This window comes from Dermochelys coriacea, chromosome 6 (genome assembly GCF_009764565.3).
Source record: "Dermochelys coriacea isolate rDerCor1 chromosome 6, rDerCor1.pri.v4, whole genome shotgun sequence".
NCBI lineage: Eukaryota > Metazoa > Chordata > Testudines > Dermochelyidae > Dermochelys > Dermochelys coriacea.
The window spans coordinates 47,367,341-47,388,406 of record NC_050073.1 but is presented as its reverse complement, the minus strand read 5'-3'; the positions used below and the strand labels follow the sequence as shown (position 1 = coordinate 47,388,406).

The following is a 21,066-nucleotide window of genomic DNA, read 5'->3' as shown; positions in this document are numbered from 1 at the left end:
TCTGCCAGAAAATGTTTTGTTCAAGTTTATGCACTTCCCTCTCTCCCTTGAATCAAAGATACAAGAAAACACAAAGACACCCCCACTCCTACACAACAAATGGCTATGCACTCCCAGCTTAAGCAGGAAAAACCAGCCCACTGACAGAACATTCAACCACTGGAGAAAATGGATGCAATGCCACTGTAAGCACTGAAACCCCACTGATTCCAATCACTAGCATTGATTTTAGTCCATTGATTTTTTTTACCACAAGGAACATGCAGTCACCCTTTCTGTGAATCTCCTCAAGTTTGCAGGAGAGCAAGATCCACAATAAGGTTTAGGAGGCTTACTGGACCTCATTTGTGTGGCTTTAGGTAGAAAACTTCTGGTTTTAACACTGACAAAAATCTCACTAGTGTTATCTACTTACATTTTAAAGTAAGTTACTTACTTATCTACTTACATTTTAAGTAACTTCATCTTCCTGCCATCTCCCTAGCCTCAGCTGGCATCCCTCTCTTTCCAAGGTTTGCTATTGCTGCAGAGAACTAACGCATATCAGAAGACATATTGAACAGCTCGGCTTTCAGGGTCACAAGGATGTTCTGCCTGATTCACTTCAAAACAATTTTGTAGAAAAATTTCACTACTGCATAGAAAAAGAGCTAGAAAGACTCTTGTTTTTAAATGAAAGCTTAGCTTATAAACACTGGCAATTTTATTTGAAAATTTAACTAAATAATTTTGTCCTAGGCACTAGGGGAAAATTTCAAGAGCTTCTAAGGACTTGTCTACACCAACATTTAGTTTGTGGCAAGCTGGGGGTGTGAATCTACCTTGCATTAGTCTGCCAGGGACTAACTTTCCATGTGGACCATACTGATGCAGACCAACAGTTAACATGCTTTGATCTAGTCTGCTTTGAAATGGAACTACGTCAACATAAACTAACAAACTGTTAATGTGCACCAACAGGGATGGCTAGTCCACAGGAGGCTACTGAGAGATAGAGTCATATCCCAGTTTGCCACAAACTAAATATTTATGTATAGGGTGACCAGATGTCCTGATTTTATAGGGACAGTCCCAGTATTTGGGAGGTTTTTTTATATGGGCTCCTATTACCCCCTACCCTGCCTGATTTTTCACACTTGCTATCTGATCACCTTATTTATCTATAAAAGCACTAAGTGATTAAGGCCCAACTTTTTAATGGTATTTAGGCACTGCTCCACTCAGAGTTGCAACGCCCAGCTAACTTAAGTTCCTCAGAGATGAAGTCACTTTTGAAAATGAACTTAGGCTCTTAAGTCACTTAGATGTGCCTGAAATGTTTACTTTCAATCTCAACAAAGCCATTGCGTAAGATCCCTCTCTTTCCAAGGTTTGCTATTGCTGCAGAGAACTAACGCATATCAGAAGACATATTGAACAGCTCGGCTTTCAGGGTCACAAGCATGTTCTGCCTGATTCACTTCAAAACAAATTTTTGTAGAAAAATTTCACTACTGATCTTGAAACCAATACATCTGTGGATTTTAGAGAGGGAACCAAAAATCTTATCATGGAAACTCAGTTGTAACTTTCAGAGGGACCACTGTTGCTTAATATTGCCAACAATTGCTACTGTAGAATTTATCAAAATCAAGGTGTTGATGTTTTTTGGAAGCCAACAGGCAAGCAAGGATCAGCTCAGAACAACTCAACCTATCTGACACTTTTAATACCTCCTCATGCCCAGCTCCATGCTAGTATCCCAATGGGTTAGGAGAATCTGAAACTAATTGACCTTCAGCTCAGCCTGGACACAGAGGGGTAATTTCTCACTAAAAAATGCCATACAATCCCAACTCAACCTATATTGCAGAATTCTAGCTTTGGAACTCTCAACATCTGTGCATCAGCTTTTGGAGGCCGAGACAGAATTCTAAGAAGCTGCTGCATCTTTGAGAGACACATTTCTCTTTTCCTTCAAAAGCATTCTCCTTCCTAGCACCATCCTCATTACTCAGGGAAAATGGAGTGCATTAACAGCAGCCAACAGAATAGGAGCACAAAGTGCCTGGGCTGTACCACAGGCAAACTGGAGGGCTGGATATAGCAATAAAGCCTTTTATGCTTTTGGGCCAAGCAGGCATCCTTTAGCAGACATCCTGCAGTCTTGAGAGACCACGAGTATGCCCCTGAGAGATAAAGAATTTACTCAATTGGTTTTATGGCTGCCGCAGCTGTGCCTGAAGAGACCCACTCGAGAGAGACAATCTATGCTGCATTCCTGGGCCAAACTGCTCAAGAAAATATATTCAAAAGCAGAGACCAGCACACCCAAATAAATCAGGGCTGGGAGTTTTGCTATGGACTTCTGTTGGATGCAAAGTGAGGTTGGCAAAGAGTGCTTTAAAAAAATCCCACCCTCAAAATGAAGGTCCCTCTTACGGTCTTATGGCACATTCATCACCATGATAAACAAGTACCTATTTACCCTGCATTTCCCCTTATGGTCCATCTCATTTTAAAGAGAAAGCAAAGAAATGAAACATTCTTGGCCAAACTACAGCCATCCAAATGGCTGCCTCATTTTATACCCTTATGATGCCATTTGTTACGACAGAGATCCCCTTATTTCATCACATATGAATAGACAGTAAAACCCCATTATTACTTTTGTTTAGCAATGACCACAAGTGACTGGCAACATACAAGACACAAAAAGACAGACAGCCAGCTCCTAAAAAGGGCCAAAATGGAGAGGGCAGGAGACACTGTTGAAAGCTGAAAGAGGGTGTAACTCTAAGGAGGAGACGGGAGCTGAGGTGCTAGGGCCCATTCAATCCATGGCCTAACTACAGGCAGGGGGAAATTAGTGCCAGCTCTATTGGTGGACTTCTGTAAAGTATTCACCTTTCCCTTAGGAACTAGGCCCAGTCCACCAAGCTACCTCAGATGCTACCACACAGCTATCATCTGGTAACAACTTTTTATCACTATCAATCTAGTTGGATCTGATCAGGCTGGATTGGAACAGCTGACTGAGAAGAACAGCTGCTTAATTAAGTCTTCAGATCAAGACTGGGAGGCTTTCTGGAAGAGATGCTTTAATCAAACAAGTTACTGAGCTCAGTACAGGAGTAACTGAAATGCTATAGTCTGTATTACACAGGAGGGCAGACTAGATGATCCAGTGATCCCTTCTGACCTTTAATCTATGTATTGCCCCTTGTCAAACCCATGCATTTCCACCTACTAATTTTTTTTCTTGCTGCAATCTCATATGGCCACTACACACTTTTTACTTTAAGGCAATTTTGCCCTACAAACACAAGCAGAGTTAGCTGGTAATAATATTGAAATCATATGTTACAGCATATAAGGTGCGCCACCATTTAATGAAAAGCTGGAGTAATGTTTACATCATTCAACCTAAAGAGAATTGTTCATTTTTTTTTTTGTTTACTTACTAAAGTGGAACTTTATCTTTGTAAACACAGAGTCCCACTTGGCTTATCTATTTGGAAAATGCTATTGTGTTGTTACCTACTGTTTGGCACTGAAGAGAAAGTAAAGATTTTTTTTAAAGTTATACATATAAATAATGGAGTGAGAGAGCAGAAACTGAGCAGGTATGAAGTCTGAGATTTGTGTGAGTGAATACAGAAAAATGACCCTGGCTACATATGCCCTTTTGAATTCACCTAGGATTTCCTAGCCATCAGTCTTCCATTCTCAGTTGTGTTAGCAAAGAAATGACTCATGGACACATCCTCATTGGAATTTCCAACCCTGAATCCTGGCAAAAAGAAAAGGTGAGCATAATGCATTTGGGGACAAAAATGGATTCTCTATAATCTTCCCTTCTCAATGGTTTAAAGTTCCTGTTTCTAGCTCTGCAGAGACATGATATTACATATAAAATATCACAGCTTTTCAAGTTTGTTCAGTACAGAAGAACTCTCATACCCAGAGCTAAATCTTACTGACCTTGGGCCTTGAATAAGGGGATTTTGGGGGAAAAGAGGATCTTTCAGGTAAGCAACCTCAATATTGATGTTAAGAGATACCTACAACTCTGTTTGTATCCATGATGCTTGAAGAATATAACACAAGCCTATGGTTTTGGTTATTTTATTATTTAAAGAAATTCCAAGAGGTTTCTGCTTTCTGTCACCAGGGCCAAGCCAAATATCAGGCAAGATAATGCCTCTGGCCACAAAACCACGTTTATTATACTCAAGTGTGTTAACATAAGCTCTAAAATGCAGCTTTCATAACTTTTATTTTGTTTTATGTTTATTTTTTTATGCTAGGTTTTGAAAATGGACATAAGCATTGTTTGTTGTGCTTTGTGTAGCATGCTTAAGGGAAGTCTTTAGTTGCAAACTGTAAATATTCTACAAATGGCAGGTCGTAAATGAAAGAACCATTTTGGTCAAAAAGGCAAACAAATGACATGATTGTCTTCTCAGAGAAGAGACTAGTCTGGTATAGCGATGCATTTCAAGAAAACAAACAAACAATCTTAGTAAGATATTTATTTTTAGAAAGCATTCTGACTTCAAAAGATATAAGAATGCTCTGTTTTAGAGCAAAGAGGAATGTACAGATGTGCTGTCAGAGTAAAGACTAAGTCATAAAAGGAGGCTGTTTTTCTCCCCTCCTTCTTTCATAGAGAAAAAAACTCCCCAGTTATAAAACTCCTAATGAAAAGTAATTTCTTTTATAGGTACTCTAAACCTTCAAATGGTAAGAAAAACATTGATTGTTGGAAAATGTTTTACAGAAAATATTAGTAACTTCCAGTTTATTTTTCCTCTCAACAGTGCAAACCTTGGTTATTTAAATGTTTGCAAGGACAAGCCTCTTATAGATTCATAGATACTAAGGTCAGAAGGGACCATTCTGATCATCTAGTCCGACCTCCTGCACAGCGCAGGCCACAGAATCTCACCCACCCACTCCTCTTTTGAGATGTGTATCTACAAATATTTTATCTAAATGCAAAGTTTCTAATGTAAAAATTTCCTTATATCAGTGAAATAAATACAGTAAAAACTTTGTTATATGGCATATTAGGGAAATGGGGGGGTGCCAGTTAGTCAAAAATTCCAGTTAACTAAGAGTTATACTTATCAATGGAGGGAAGGAGTTTGGGTGTGGGAGGGGGCTCAGGGCTGGGGCATGGGATAGGGTGCAGGACATGGGCTTGGGGGAAGGGTGGAGTTTAGGTGTGGGAGGGGGCTCAGGCCGGGGGGTTGGGATGCGGGGTGCCGGATCTGAGTGGCACGCACCTCAGGCAGCTCCCTACAAGTAGTGACATGTCCCTGCTGCTCCTAGGTGGAGGTGGAGGTGCAGCTAGGCAGCTCTGTGCGCTGCCTCCGCCCACAGGCACCACCCCCGCAGCTCCCATTGGCCATGGTTCCTGGCCAATGGGAGCTGCGGAGCCAGGGCTCGGGGGCGGGACAGGGGCAACGTACGGAGCCCCGGTGGCCATTCCTCTGCCTAGGAGCAGCAGGGACATGTCGCTGCTTTCGGGGAGCCACACTGAGCCAGACAACCCTATTGAAGATTTGTATTGGGAGATATCAGAAATGCTGGTTTCCATAGCTTTACGGATGGTAAAGTGCCAGATAACACAGCTTTTACTGTAGTGGGATTTAATTCAAATAAGATTCTTAATATTCATTAATTTATCTGTCTTAAACAGTTCCTTGAACTGCTTCTTTTGAGGAACTGATTTCAAAATATACTTTATTTGGTTCCATAGGACTTAGTTAATACTCACTTTAGCCATTTATAAACTGTTTAGGTAATCCATCAAACTGAACAAGACTCACCTGCCCTTAATCAAAATTCCTTTGTCCATCTACAAACTGTTTTGGTTATGACACACTAAGAAAGGGCTCACTGCCAACGGAAGAGTGCCCACCAGCACTGAGCCCACTCTTAGAGGCATAATCTGTCCACTGAGAGACATATAGAAGAAACTGCAACTGAAGTAACCATTGTTTATTATTTGAGTTCTGCTTGTTTCAGTTTGTATAATACATACATACATACAGTACTTGCTTTGTCATTATGCCAGCAAGCAAGCGAGACTGACTCTAGCCTGGGCGATGGGGCACCTAAGTTCAAGTCCTTGCTCCAGTGAATTTTTTATTATTTATAAAATTAATGATATATAATTATATATAATATTTATAAAAATATACAGCTTCATTAGGAGAGATTGAGAGAAAGCCACCCAAGAAAGAACAGCAGCCTATAGCTCAGTAGTTAGGGCACTTACCTGGAGAGGGGGAGACCCAAGTACAAAGACCTTCTCCATATCAGGCAGGGGGGAGGACTGAACCCCAGCCTCTCACCTCCTAGGTGAACACCTTAACACACTGGTCTGGAAGTTATAAGGAGGGCACCACCTCTCCCGTTTTGTGAATCTATCCCTGGAAATGCCTGGAAACAAAATGTTTTGTTCAACCCAAAACAAACATTTTCAGTTTGCCAAAAATTCCCGATTTGGTTCAACCCAAACCAATTATCCCTCCATTTTTCAGAGCTGCCAGTAAACTGGAAAAAAAGAAATCAGTTATTCACCCAACTCTACTCACAAAACCCATTAACACTAGATACTAATTATTCCATAAGCAAATTGGTTCCAAACATAGCTTGGAATGGCCCCTCATTAATCACAGCTCCAAATGACCCTCTATCCTACATAAATCTAATGCTCTGTATTTTCACTTTCTATTGTTGCAAATTATTCAGAGCACAAATATTATATCATGAAACTGAGAAAATAAGCAATGTTATTTATGCTAAAGCAGCTAATCTCACATTGATGGAAATTAAGCTAAGGATTAATTTTTTAAGCTAAGGATTTTATCATGTCTCCTACCACCATGGTATCTGAGCACCTTCTATGTAAAAATCAATAGCATTAGCATAGTCCTTAGTGGATTTCACAAAGTCCGTGGAACAATCTTCCATTCTCAAGTACAAACTGCTTGAAGTAGTTTTTAAATTAAAAATAAATAAATATTTTTTTCTTTTTTAGTTAGTGGAGGTTTTGGAGTAGAAGAGGTGTCCATGTTGTGAATGTGTTTCTTGCAGTGAAAAGGTTTTTTCCAAAGAGAAAGGTTATGAAATGTTTTCTAAAAATGGGAAGTCTCTGGATTTCCCTGCTCTCCTCTAGATGTCTGTCCCATAGTTGGATCACATTGACTGAAAATGCTTTGATCCCAGTTCTCACGCGTTTTGTCCTGGGCTTTGCAATCTGCATTGTCCGAGTGGAGCACAGCTATCATAGTGGGTCATAAATCAAAACGTGGTCTTTCATGTAGGGGTGGAAAAAATATTTCTAACTGAAAATATCAACTACTAATGCTACGAGTAAGGCCTGAAGTAAGTAGGAAGAGGGAAAAAATATGCCCTCATCCCCAATTGTTTGTTTACGCACGTGACATCATATAGCCAACCAGGCTGTGGGTAGTCAGTGAGAGTTCAGCCTACCAGTTAGAGCTGGGTTCATGGTGGGCAGAGTCCAGGAAATGGACAGAGTCAGTATGGGGGGGGGGGGTGAGGGAGGGGAGAGAGAGAAGCCAAATGTCAGAACCAGAGGGACAACCACAGTTGTAAGCCAGAGGCAGAGCTGGGGATCAAAGCCAGAAATCTCAAGCAGGAGGGGAGCAGAGGCCTGGAGTAGGGACTGGAACAAGGGCAAGCACAGCTGAAGGCTTGGTACATGATGGGCAGCTCCTGATCTGCTGTTGGGGGCCAGGCTTTAAGCAGGGCTGTGGCCACTCTGTCAGTTCCAAAGCAGTGAAACTGGGCTCATTGGGTGCCTAGTAGCAAAGTTACTCGGAGCAAACCAGCAGCTATCCTAGTTGGTCTGCTCCCTGATGCAGCACTTTACATACAGCAACTTACACTGTTTGGCTGATGGTTAATTGCCAGGATTGCCAGTTTTGGTTGGACGTATTCCTGGAGGTTTCATCACATGACAATCTTTTAATTAAAATATTAATTCCCAGAGACTCCTATAAGGTTGGCAACCCTATCAATTGCACTTCCTGTTTGGTGTGATATCAGGAAGACATTGCTTACACCAGGGGTTCTCACACTGGGGGTCGGGACCCCTCAGAGGGTCATGAGGTTATTACGTGGGAGGTCGCAATCAGTCCGCCTCCACCCCGAAGACCCGCTTCTCCTCCAACATTTATAATCGAGTTAAATATAAAAAAAGTGTTTTTAATTTACAAGGGGGGAGGAGGTCACACTCAGAAGCTTGCTGTGTGAAGGGAGTCACCAATGCAAAAGTTTGAGAACCACTGCTTTACACACTGGTCTAGATGGAAAACGCTCCCATGCACTCTGTGCTCCAAGCCCTGCAAGACAGTATTTACTAGTAACACAATAGTAGAGCTGAAACCAAAACAGATGGTAGACAGATGTGTACACAGAGTGGAAAGGGAAAGATGGAACCTAAGCATGTTCGGTTGTATTGTCCCCTGCCTCACCCCAAAACACCCTCACAAACATCAGCAGGGAGCAACGAAAGAGCCCTACCCTTTTTTTTTTTTTTTTTAAAACAACAACTGTCTACCCATTGCATAAAGCTCCACCGGAAGGCTGAGTTTTCAAAAATTAGTTAATTTAAAAATAATTCAAACTGCCTGAGTCCCTTTGAACTTCACTGTGTTACTTTCCTATGTACCTGCCGCTGCATTTGGAACTCAGCAAGATGAACATGATGATAATACTTTGTCACTCTAGGTGCACGTAGAACTTCAAAATGTTCTACAAACAATAGCCTTTGGGGAGGCAAATATCTACCATTTATACATGGGTAAAATGAGAGAGGTGTTAAGGGGATTTGTTTATGGTCACATAGCACATAATTGGCAGATTTAGGAAGACAATCCAGGAGACCTAGCTGCCAGTCCTCTGCTCTAGCCACTACCCACCACACCCCCTCCCAACTCCAAAACTTCCATTTTAAGGATGCACAGCATCTGTGCATAGAAGGGTGAGCACCAGTTACTAGGAAAGGAGCGATTGAGTCTCCAGCTCTCTAAATGAAAGCTTCTCCTTTATACCAGCGTAGATAGCAGAAGATATAGTCAGCTTTTTGTACTAGAGAGAGAAATTATCATCTTAACAGCCTGCTGAATTATGACCCCTGCACTAATCTTATTAAAAGAGAAGTTACTGGGCTCTTTGCTGGCAAACAGCACATTAATGAGAGCTCCTTGAAATAACCCCATTGCTAATATGCAGGGGAAATTACATTTTCCAGCATAATTATTGTGTCAGTCAGACACCCCAACTCCAATACTAATTGCTTGTCTACAGATTCGAACAGCAGCTTGGTATATGGCAAACTCTGGGAAGAAAACAAGAGGAAATTCATGTTATTAACAGAAAACCATGGTGATTTTAGGAGAACAGATCTTAAGTGGGGTAGCTACAAACATCCCAGCAGCTTGGCCAGAAGTAGGTCACTGCAGTACTGAATATCGTTCTGCTGACCGCAGCGTCCCCTCCTCTCACAACCGCTTCTATCACAGACTATCTACTCTACAGCCCTTAGGGCACAGAAAGGGAGTGTCAAAGTACATCCCAAGTAACATCCTAAAAGCCAAACTACTTCTCCCTGTGATTCTGTCAGATCTCAGACTAAAGAGAGTCAGTCTTAGTCACACCCAAGGAGAAACAGGAGCTGTAGATAATGGCATTGATAATTCAGAAAGTGCGCTTCATGTCTTTCTGAGTCAGCAATAAAGCAGTGCTCAGCATAGCTGTGTTGCCGTCTTTCAGATTAGATATAAAGCCAAAGCCCTGACAACTTGTGGTCAGCAGAAGCTGCCTTCTGAAGAACTGTTTAATGTTGCCAAGATGATTGGCTGCAGTGTTCCACCGCAGAAATGGCTGCATTTCATAGCTATCCATGCATATATTTCATCTAATTGTAATTCTGCTCTCCATCACACAGTATAAGCCTTGAGTAACTGAAGTCAAGTCAAAGGCCTTATGTTCTCTTTGCCCATATCTATCTACCTATCACTTGTTTTGGTTTCAGCTCTTTTGTTATATTACTAGTTCATACTGGTGTACACGTGAATGGAACTTGGTTAGCAGCCTATTTTGAAATCTGTTTTGTAAATTTAAGTGGTTCCCCCTTTCTGAAGATCTCCTTACTGCTTCCCTAATGGGTCTGTTCCTCTAATCCCTCCCCAAGTAAAAGATCCCCAGGAGGTGCTCTTCCCTGCTAGGAATGGCACCGTGTCCCATTTCGCAACACTTCCCAGCCTGTGACAACTTAAATGGCTACAGCAGGGCACACAACACTGACAGCATCTGTGCCCTGCCTTTTCATCTGTGCTGTTCTCCTATAATTACTGAGAGCTTCCCCTCCTGCTACAATTATTCCCCCCCAGCTAATTATCAGCTCTGGAATTAAGCTGCTTTCCTCCCTCTGCCCTTGTTGCCATGACAACAACTGGCCTGCATCTGCCACTGGGTAAACAGTGGCCCTTTTGGAAAGAAACAAAAAGTCTCAATGGCTGCAGTTGCGATTTCTTCCCATAAGTTGGATGTAAATATTGGGAGTCCCATTTAGGAAGGGACAAGAGGGACGTTTGGTGGGAATGCATCTAGGGAGTGCTAGCTGTAGGCAGTCTGCTGATCTAGGCAGCCCAGCATATGGGCTGCAAAGAACAGATACCGACACCAACACTAACACTGAGCAGCTGAAGATTTGGCTGCCCCTTTCACTGCAATAGGTGACTTCCTATTCTGCATGTATTATATGGAAAACTGAGTACCAGGAGCAAACTACCATATACAAAGATTATATGCAGTGGTGTTGTAGCTGTGTTAGTCCCAGGACATTAGAGACATTGTGGGTGAGGTAATATATTTTTATTGGACCAACTGCTGCTGTGAGAGAGGCAAGCTTTCGAGCTGACGAAGAGCTCCATGTAAGCTTGTCTCTTTCACCAACGGAAGTTTGTAGAATAATATATAACACCTCACCCATCTTGTTTCTCTAATATACAAAGGTGGTGTGGCCCCAGGGGACAGGATGTCAGGAGACCTAGATTCTCTACCCAACTTTGCCACAGACTCTCTGTGCGATGTTTATTAAATGACTTCAGATCAAATTTTTCAACAGTGCTCTCTAGTTCTAGGTGTCTCCAATATTTCTGAATGCCCAATTTGGGACATCTTGAGCCTGATTTTCTAGGTGCTGAGTTCCAACTGAAGTCTAACTTCAGCGCCTTCAAAAACTCCAACCCAACCTGGTTCAGGCTGTAAAACCAAAAATCATGCCCACCTCTAAAACATTTGTCTGTAAATTTTCATTATGTCGATTTCTCCCATCTCTAATACAAGTTAAATTCTTACCCTCATCAGAGATCCTTGGATGAAAAGCATTGTACAAAAGTATTAACCCCTGACAGCCCCTAAAAGAACTGCAGGTAGGGTTTATATTGGGAAAGTACAAGAGAGTATACATTCAGTTTGCACACTGCTGTAAAACAGTAACAACTTTTGGTCACTACTGATTTGGTGTGCATGGGAGAAGTGAAAGGTTCTAGATGTCATTACCAGTCCTCGAAGTTAGCTAATCTCTCAGATTTTTTTGTTAAATCACAACAGAATCATCAAAATGTAGAGCTGGAAGTGACCTTGAGAAGTCATCAAGCCCAAGCCTCTGTGCTGAGGCAGGACCAAGTAAACCCACACCATCTCTGACAGGCTGACTTGTTTTTTAAAAATCCTCCTATGATGGGGATTCCACAACCTCCACTGGAAGCCTATTCCAGAGCTTAGTTATCCTTATAGTTAGAATGTTTTTCCTAATATCTAACCTAAATCTTCCTTGCCACAGATTAAGCCCAACACTTTTCTCCTACCATCAGTGGACATGGAGAACAATTGAACACAGTCCTCTGCATAAACAGTCTTTAACATATTTGAAGATTATCAGGACCCCGTCCCCCCTACCCTCTTCTTTTTTCAAGACTAAACATGCCCAGCTTTTTTTAACCTTTCCTCAAAGGTCAGGTTTTCTAAACCTTTTATCATTTTTGTTGCTCTCCTCTGGACTGTCTCCAATACATCCACTTCTTTCCTAAAGTGAGGTGCCCAGAACTGGGCACAGTAGTCCAACTGAGACCTCACCAGTGCCAATCAGAGTGGGACAATTATCTCCTGTATTTTACATATGACATTCCCGATAATAAACCCGAGAATGATATCAGCCTTTCATAACTGCATCACATTGTTGACTTACTCAATTTGTGATCCACTATACTCTCCAGATCCTTTACACCAGTACTACCACGTAGTCAGTTATTTCCCATTTTGTATTTGGGAATTTGTTTTTTTCTTCCTAAGTGAAGCACTTTCCACTTGTCTTTATTGAATTGCATCTTGCTGATTTCAGACCATTTCTCAAGGTAGTTTTGAATTCTAATCCTATCCTCCAAAGTGTTGCAACCCCTCCCAGTTTGGTGTCATCTGCAAATTGTATAAGCATACTCTCCATTTCATTAACGAAAATATTGAATAATACTGGGCCCAGGATTGACCTCTGCAGGACCCCATTAGATACAACCTCCCAATTTGATAGTAAACCACTAGTAACTACTCTGAGTATGGTCTTTCAATCAGTTGTGTACCAACCTTATAGTAATTTAATCTAATTTGTTTATGGGAATGTCATGTGGAACTGTGCCAAAAGCCTTACTAAAAATAAAGATATAATCACATCTAGTGCTTCCCCACTATCCACTTGGACACTAATCCTGTCAAAGAAGGAAAGTAGGTTGGTTTGACATGATTTCTTCTTGACAAATCCATGCTGGTTATTCCTTACAACCCTATTACCCTCCAGGTGCTAACAAATTAGTTCCAGTTTCTTTCCAGGTATCAAAGTTAGGGTGACTGATCTATAATTCCCTGAGTCCTCTTCATCCCCACTTTTAAAGATAGGTACTATGTTTGTCCTACTCCAGTCTTCTAGTACCCCACCCATCCTCTAGGAGTTCTCAAAGATAAGCAATTTTGGAACCATTAGCAATTAATCTAGCTCCTTAAGACCCCTAGAATGAATTTCATTAAACTGCGCTGACATGAATTCATCTAACTTCTCTAAATATTCTTAAACCTGTTCTTTCCCTATTTTGGCTTTCATTCCTTCCCCCTTACTGCTAATATTAATTGTGTTGAGCATATGGTCACCATTACCCTTTTTAGTGAAGACTGAAGTAAAATGGGCATTAAACACCTCAGCTTTCTTGATGTCATCAATTATTAGTTCTCCTTCCCTGCTAACTAGAGGACCTATACTTTTCCTCGTTTTTCTCTTTAATGCATTTAAGGAACATCATCTTATTGCCTTTTACGTCCCTTGCTAGGTGTAACTCAGTTTGTGCCTTATCCATTCCGGTTTTGTTCCTACATGTTTGAGCTATTCTTTTGTACTCCTTCATAGCAATTTGTCCATGTATCCATTTTTGAGGGATTCCTTTTTGATTTTCAGGTCATTAAAGAGCTCTGAATAGAGCTATATTGGCCTCCTACTATTTTTCCAATCTTTCCTTTATATTGGGATAATTTGCAATATGCCTTTAATATTGTCTCCTTGAGAAATTGCCAGCACACTAGATAGAGCGGCCTAAACACACCAATCAGAGATGCCGAACTCCGAGATGCATGCACCCCTCTCTTATCTCTTGCAATCCATGAATGGGAACCTACCTCCTGGAGTTAGGTGGTTTAGGCATTTAGGCCCCTTCTCATGGGAATGAGTTAAGCACTTGTTAAGTAACCCCACATCAGACTATGCCATAACTCTGTAGTTGGAGAGCTCTCCTGAAAGGCGGGAGACCCCTGTTCATATCCCCCCTCTCACTTTGGCAAAGAGGGAGAACTGAATCTGAATCTCCCACTGCCCAGGCAAGTGTTCTGTCCACTGGGCTATTCAGTGGGCAGTGAAGTCACCGCTCCCTCCATTTCAAATGGGACCCAATTTAGTAGACAGCCTGTGACCACACCTACCTGATCAGGACCTGCACACAACATAGTTGGCCAAATGCTCATTTTCCCCGTTCATGAACCACACCGGGGCTTAGGTGGGAGATAGGCATTTGTAGGCCTAGAGTGTGACAGTAGTCCACATGCCCCAGAGTCTAAAACTTAAGTGCCTAGTTTACAGCAGAATGTTAGGTGCCGAGTGGTTTAGGCACTTACACAGTCTGGAAGCAGCCAAGCCGGAGTTCCATGGATAGCAGTGGTGCTGTGCATGGGTTCTTAGGCACTTAATGCTGACGTTCAGGTACACAAGTTGCTTCATAGATCACACCCTTAGCCTTGCATGAGGCCCTGAAGACAGAGGTCCAAGAAAACTACTTCTTGGGATAGGGCACTGGTGCCTTACCTGAGGATTCTGCAAGAGAGCATTTTGCCTGAATGAAGTCTATTGCCATCCTGTCCAGGTCTTGTGCACGTTTTGTATGAATGTTACATTAAGAAAATACCCAACTCTTCATCAATTACAAGGCCCAGAACTCTGCTACTGTTCAGCAAGAGCGCAATAATTCTGTAACACAAATGCTAGGGATATGGGGCCTACCAGTTTTTCTAGCTGACAAAACATCATGCCCATTTTCTCCCACGTATGTGGTTGTTAAATAGATACTTTTACAGATGCTGGTCAAGTTGTATTCAATTGGGCACACCTGGAAACCAGGAGAGCTTTCAGCTGCACTTTATTACTTAAGCAGAATAGCTGTCCTACTGAATGTGCCTGGCCAGCTCATTAAGTTCTGTCATGCTGTCCTGTTTATTGTGCCAGAGCTGAGAACATAAGTCATAAAAAAATAAAATTATATATATAATCTCCATTGGATAACATGTCTGTGACCATCCAGGAAGCAGTAGTGTAAAAAAAGAAACTGAACTGGGAACAAAAGAACAAATACTTCATTTACTGAGAGACTGAGGTAATAGCCTATTTTTTGTGGCCCACAGGAAATTATGTTTACCTATGCAGAAGATTAGGCCAATGACCCATCACAAGCATTTGGAATAGGTCTACACTGCAATTAAAAATCTACTTCAGGCCTCTGCCAGATGACTTGGGCTCACAGGGCTCAGGCTATGGGGCTGTTTAATTGCAGTGTACAGGTTTGGGCTCCCAGGACGCCATGAGGTAGGAGGGTCCCAGAGCCCGAGCCTGAACCTCTACAGTGCAATTAATCAGCCCCTTAGCCCAAGCCCAAGCCAGCTAGCACAGGCCAGCCATGGGTATCTAACTGCAGCGTAGACATACCCTTAGACACACTTTATGCCATCTCTTCACTGGATTCTGAGTGCCCCACGCCCCATCTGTCTCCTGGGATGACAGATAAGTCATTGTAGCTTTGAAAAAGGATAATCTTTCTTCTCCGCTACTATTCTAAGTAGTAGTAGTAAGATCCGCTACCTGTCAGCATCACCTCTCAGCCTCTCATTAATGTTACATTAGTTGTGCTGAGTTGCATATGTACTCCATGGGATTAATTACAAATTGCTACCAGGACTTTAAAAGAAACTTTCATAAGTCAAGTAAGACTAGGTAGTAGAGAAAAGCATACTACTTCTAAGAAAATAGCAACTTAAATCGGTAACTTCCGTATTGTATTAAAAATGGGCCTATATAAAAAGACAATGCAGCTGTAACCCTACTCTTATCGAGAGATGGTCCCAGATTCCCTGGGCTGCAGACCTGTGCTCTACACAACACTGGAAAGAGGGAGCAGAGTCCCCAGTATATGCATTTAAGTTTTTTAAAAAGAAAGTCCGTCAAGTAGCTGAACAGGAAAGAAATCTAAGGTATTTAAAAAAATCCCTTATTACATCATAAAGAATAGCTATATGCACCAAAAACCAAAATAGATCACATTCAGTAAGTGGGAGAAATTAATAAGTCAAAGTAAGGTCAGCACTTCCAGCAATGCAGAGGATGAAGTCACTGACAATACCCCGGCAAGAATACCACAGTGTAAATGTCTGCATAGATTAGATTTATAAAGGTTTCATCAGGATTTCTCATTCTTGCCCCATATGGAGTTCACCAGCTGGTTGAATCATAAAATAAAAATGAAATTTTATTATGAATCATATGACATGAGCATGGAGTAGAGAAGATTGAAATCTGCATGAATAATGTTTAAGACTAGGTACTAAAGTGAAACACTTTTTAAAAAAAAATTAGATCTACTTCATCTCTAGGCACCTTGATGATTATTCAAAATGACACTCCATTTAATAGCCTCATAGCTAAACCCACACAGCAATGGGATCAGACAACCAATAATTAAGCATGCACATACAGCCACACTGTGCCTCCATTAAAGACTCCTGTCCCGCCCATGTTAACAGCCTACCCCAAAAGCCCTAGCAAATAGATGCATGGTAGATAAGAGTAAGGTGAATGGAGCAACGTCAAAAAAGTGAAAACTCTATGCTCTAAGCTGGAAGAACTTCTTGGCATTGTCAGGGTAGTTTAAAGAGCCAGCTCTGTCTGTGGCAAAAACAAAGTTAACAATTGTCAGACTTCTGACTAAATTCCTCTTTGTGCATCACTAAAGAGGTCACACATTCTCCATGAAGATGGGATAGGGTTTTAGTTTATAACTGGTATGCACACTATTAGAGGAGGAAATACCTGCTCACCTATGGCTAGAACCTCAAAGCAGTTATTACAATTAAAATATATTTAAAAAATAGGTCAAACTCAAGAGTCCCCAGTCAGACTAACCAGTTGCTGGATGACAGGAGAATATTGCATTCTGATTCTTCAGTAAAATGCTACCTGTCACAAGGTGACTGACCCTTTTAAAGAAGTGGGGGCTCAGTCTCATCTGTGAATGATCAGCTACTTCCCAGCTGAGACTGATCAAGTGATTATACAAGTCAACCAGTGTCTCAGTTGAGCAAGCAAGCTGTGGGGAGCAGATGACTCTCTGTGGCTGGCCCTGGAGCAGTGGGAAAGAGGCTTCTGGGCCCCTACAGCCTGCTTTGGTACAGGGACTAGCTTTATTTGGTGTTACTTTGTGAGTCTTATGGTTGAGGAATAAAACTGTACCCTGAAGGAAGGCCTTGAATAGATTAATGCCACATCCAAAGTATTTCCTGAGTTGGAGGAGACAGGCCGGTGGCCTACGTTACCTTTAAATGAGGCTGAGAAAGCAAGCTCACTGATTCCCGATGTCTTCTTATCATGGGACCAACAGATGTTAAGGCCAACAGTATAAAAAGAATTCACCACAGAACCTACTCTTAAAGGAACCATAGAGTGGCCACCTCTGGGGCTGGCTTCAGAGACTTTAGAGGAATCTTATTCTAGAGCATACAGCCATTCTTCTTAATTACTGGGGTGCTCCCTGCATAAGTGACCCCTTCAGACACAGCAGTCTAAACATCCGTAAATGGGCACATATACCCACACCTCTTTCCCCCAGCCCCCCAACCTGAGCCATCATGAATTATGCTCACAGCATTAAAAACATACAATAAGTGATACAGAGGGACCGTTTAAGATATTCTGGTGTGGACAGCATTCTCTTGGAAGCATGCTGAAACTTACAAAATAAAAAGCATTGCAATTAGCAAGCTGCTATGCTCTGAAAATCAATTACTGCTTGGGTTTTGTTAGAGACAGAGCTCACAAAGTAGCCCCACTTTTCATCCTACTGAGGGAAAGAAAGGAGAGGGAGAAGAAAGATCCCGCTCACCCTACACAGCTGAAGTGTGACAGGTGAGTCTCTTCACATCAGTCCTACAAGAGTATTTGAAGGTCTCTCAGAATGATAAATGGCTCCTTTCTCACATGTTCTCTGCTTCCCTAATATCATAGCCATATGCCTGGGCTTAAGAGAAAGCCCACCAAAATTAAGGTAATGCAACAATGAATGAATTGCAACCAAGAAATGAATTCATAACATCAGAGAAATAAAAGGGCTGTATTAGCATTCCAGCTCAGACTGCAATGAACTGACTATGCACAGCTCACTTTATGGAGCACACTGTGTGTCAGAGCAACTCACAGCAGAACAAACAAAACAAATGCTTTCTAACAAGACACCTACTGTCCAAGTCACAAATATAGACACCGTTTTATTTACCAGTCCACTCCCACAAAAATGTTAATCTTATTTCAATACTATGGGCCTGCTTTTCCTCTCAATTATACCCTCTCAGTTCCATTTAACTCACTGGAGTTCAACTGGGGCAGGCCATTATGAAGAGAATCTGGCCCTATATTGCTAGTATACAGAAGGCTCTCTGAAGAGAGAGAGAGAGAGAGAGAGGCTGTAATTTTAAAGCATAACCCGGGCTAGCCCTGCATACGGAGCTCCGAACAGATGTACTGAGGGGGCATATTCTAGTAACTGTGAACCTTAAGGCTATTACTGCCTTAGTTTCCTAAAACCTAGTGTCAGTTCTGTATCACAGTTATATTCCAAAAGCAAGGCTAGCTTATGTAGGGGGCAGGAAAAGTTGCAAGGTATTATATGGAGCCTGGAAACCTTGGTAGTGTCATTTGACATACAAAGTTTAAGGCAAATAATTTTATCTGGTGGGCAAATAAAATAACATTTGCTCTTTCATCATCATGCTAAGGATGGGTGATTAGATTTTGCGTTTAGGCTGGAAATTTTTTGACGACAGTTTCACACAGTGCAATACTTCACCTCCAGATCAGGCAGGAGGAGGATAAGAAACCCACCTGGACAGGAAGAGCCCAGAATAGCAGGCAGAAGATGAAAAATTGCTGTCCGCTTTACAAGTCTCGGCAAAAACCCTCTTTAAAATGACTAAGCACTGGTTAAACTTCCATCTTCATGCACATCAATATGCCCCAGCCCAAACAAGTTCTAATCAGAGAGAGACAGAATAAGGGCAGATGGAAAGACAATGGACAACTACTCCCTAGTGGCAAAGCGGGCTATTAACTCAAAATTGTTCTATGTAAAGTGAGCAGATTGTTCCTGTTTATAATTTACTCTTCTTCTGGGATCCTGTTAATATCTCTTTACTGTCACTGAGATAGCTTTAGTAAAGCTAGGGCTCCAATGGCTGTAGGGTTGCCTGAAGTAACTCTCAAACTCTTCCTTTATTCATCACATTAAAGTGTATTTGTAAATGATGCAGGAATAAGAACCTATGATCATAAAAAAAGTGCATGAGAACATTACTGTCCAATATTGCTACAGTGTAAGTCAGCTATGTGCAGACACCATACAGCATGCACGCTACTATGGTAGAGTGCAAGCTTCATTTTGTGCATGTTTGCTTTACATCACTCTTCATTTTCATCAGGGATTTCAATCACTGCTGTTTAGAATAATGACGGGTTATATTCGGAATCCTAGGAAATGAGCAGCATAGAGAGTCCTGTAGCTCAGCTATTGCAAAGTAAGCACAGCATCCAGAATGTTTGATACTAGTATTGCATATAAGGAAGGTGAAGTGGCTAAAGAAAGCATGGATATGATAGGAGATACCAGGGCCGGCTCCAGCTTTCCAAGCAGGTGCTTGGGGCATCATTCAGAATGGGGCGGCAGTTCACGTCCCGCAGCAGCAATTTGGCGGCAGCTCCATCGCTTTTCTCACTGCGGCGGCTTTTGGGCGGCAGCTCCGCTGCTCTTCCTGGAGCGGTGACAATTCAGCGGCAGCTCCGCCGCTGTTGTCACGGTGACAATTCAGCGGCAACTGCTTGGGGCGGCAGAATTGGTAGAGCCGCCCCTGTGAGATACTAAGCCATTCGTTACAATGCACAGAGGCTTGGAGGTAAGAGGGAAAGGTAAAGTCACTAGGAGCCAACCATTTAGGTCAGAGAAATGGCATTTTAAATTTCTATTGGGGCTTTCATCATGAAGTGTTTTACACACTATAGAAACAGAGCATGAGCAAAATGCAAACCCCATGTAGCAGGGAAGGCAACAGTAGAGAGGCAGAGAGGAAATTTTGGCAAGGACACCAATGGAAATTCCTCCTCTTACAAAGAGGGCCATGAAATTTTTAGTATGCAGAAAGAACATTGATTTTTAAAAGGACTTTATCCAACACACATGCTCTTGTACATAGGCTAGATTAATGCAGTCTAGCCCCTAGGAATACCCTTATATGGAGGCCTTGACAATCCTGTCACCCTTTAACTGGGGTGGTAGTAGAAAGGGCCACCCATACAAAAGCTGAGGCCTCCTCCACCACCACTACTCTTTGGACTAGTAGAGGCCTCTCCTAATCTCTGGGCCACCACATAAGAATGGCCATACTGGGTCACAACAATGGTCCATCTAGCCCAGTATCCTGTCTTCTGACAGTAGCTGGTGCTAGATGCTCCAGAGGGAATGAAAAGAACAGGGCAGTTATCGAGTGATCCATCTCCTGTCATCCAGTCCCAGCGTCTGGAAGTCAGAGGCTTAGGGACACCCAGAGCATGGATTTGCATCCCTGATCATCTTGACTAACAGCCACCGATGGACTTATCCTTCAAGAATTTATCTTTTGAACCCAGTTATTCTTGTGTCCTTCACAACATCCCTTGGCAATGAGTTCCACAAGTTGACTGTGCGTTGTGTGAAGAAGTACTTCCTTTTGTTTGTTATAAACCTGCTGCCTATTAATTTCATTGGGTGACTGTTGGTTCTTGTGTTACATGAGGGGGTAAACAACACTTCCTTATTCACTTTCTACACACCATTCATGACTTTATAGATTTCTATCATATTCCGCCCCCACCACCTTTTCTCTCTTCTAAGATGAGCAGTCCCAGTCTACTTAATCTCTCCTCAAATGGAAGCTATTCCATAACTCTAATCATTTCTGTTGCCCTTCTCTATACGTTTTCTGAGATAGGACCACCAAACTGTACACAGTATTTAAGGTGTGGGTGTAGCATGGATGTATATAGTAGAATTATGATATTTTCTTTATTATCTATCCTTTTCCTAATGGTTTCTTTTAACATATCTGAAGCTGCTGCAGAGTCCAGCAATCTTGAAGCAGATTTTAGGTCTGATGTGCCAT

The 21,066-nt window shown here is 42.0% G+C and overlaps 1 protein-coding gene across 6 annotated transcripts in view; it reads right to left on the bottom strand.

The window, feature by feature from the left end:
* Positions 1-21,066, bottom strand: part of TRIM44 (tripartite motif containing 44) — a 93,536-nt gene that overhangs the window by 27,828 nt on the left and 44,642 nt on the right. The window contains exon 5 of one of the 6 annotated variants that reach the window (XR_006281880.1): positions 6,269-6,432. The exons of 3 other annotated variants lie outside the window; for them this stretch is intronic. Coding sequence is in view for 2 of the 3 variants with exons in the window: in XM_043515893.1 (XP_043371828.1) it covers positions 19,135-19,195 (61 nt within the window). In the remaining variant the exon portion in view is untranslated. Of the gene's footprint in view, positions 1-6,268; positions 6,433-16,457; positions 19,196-21,066 lie in introns of those variants that run through there. 2 more of the 6 variants (XM_043515893.1, XM_043515894.1) reach the window with 2 other exon arrangements.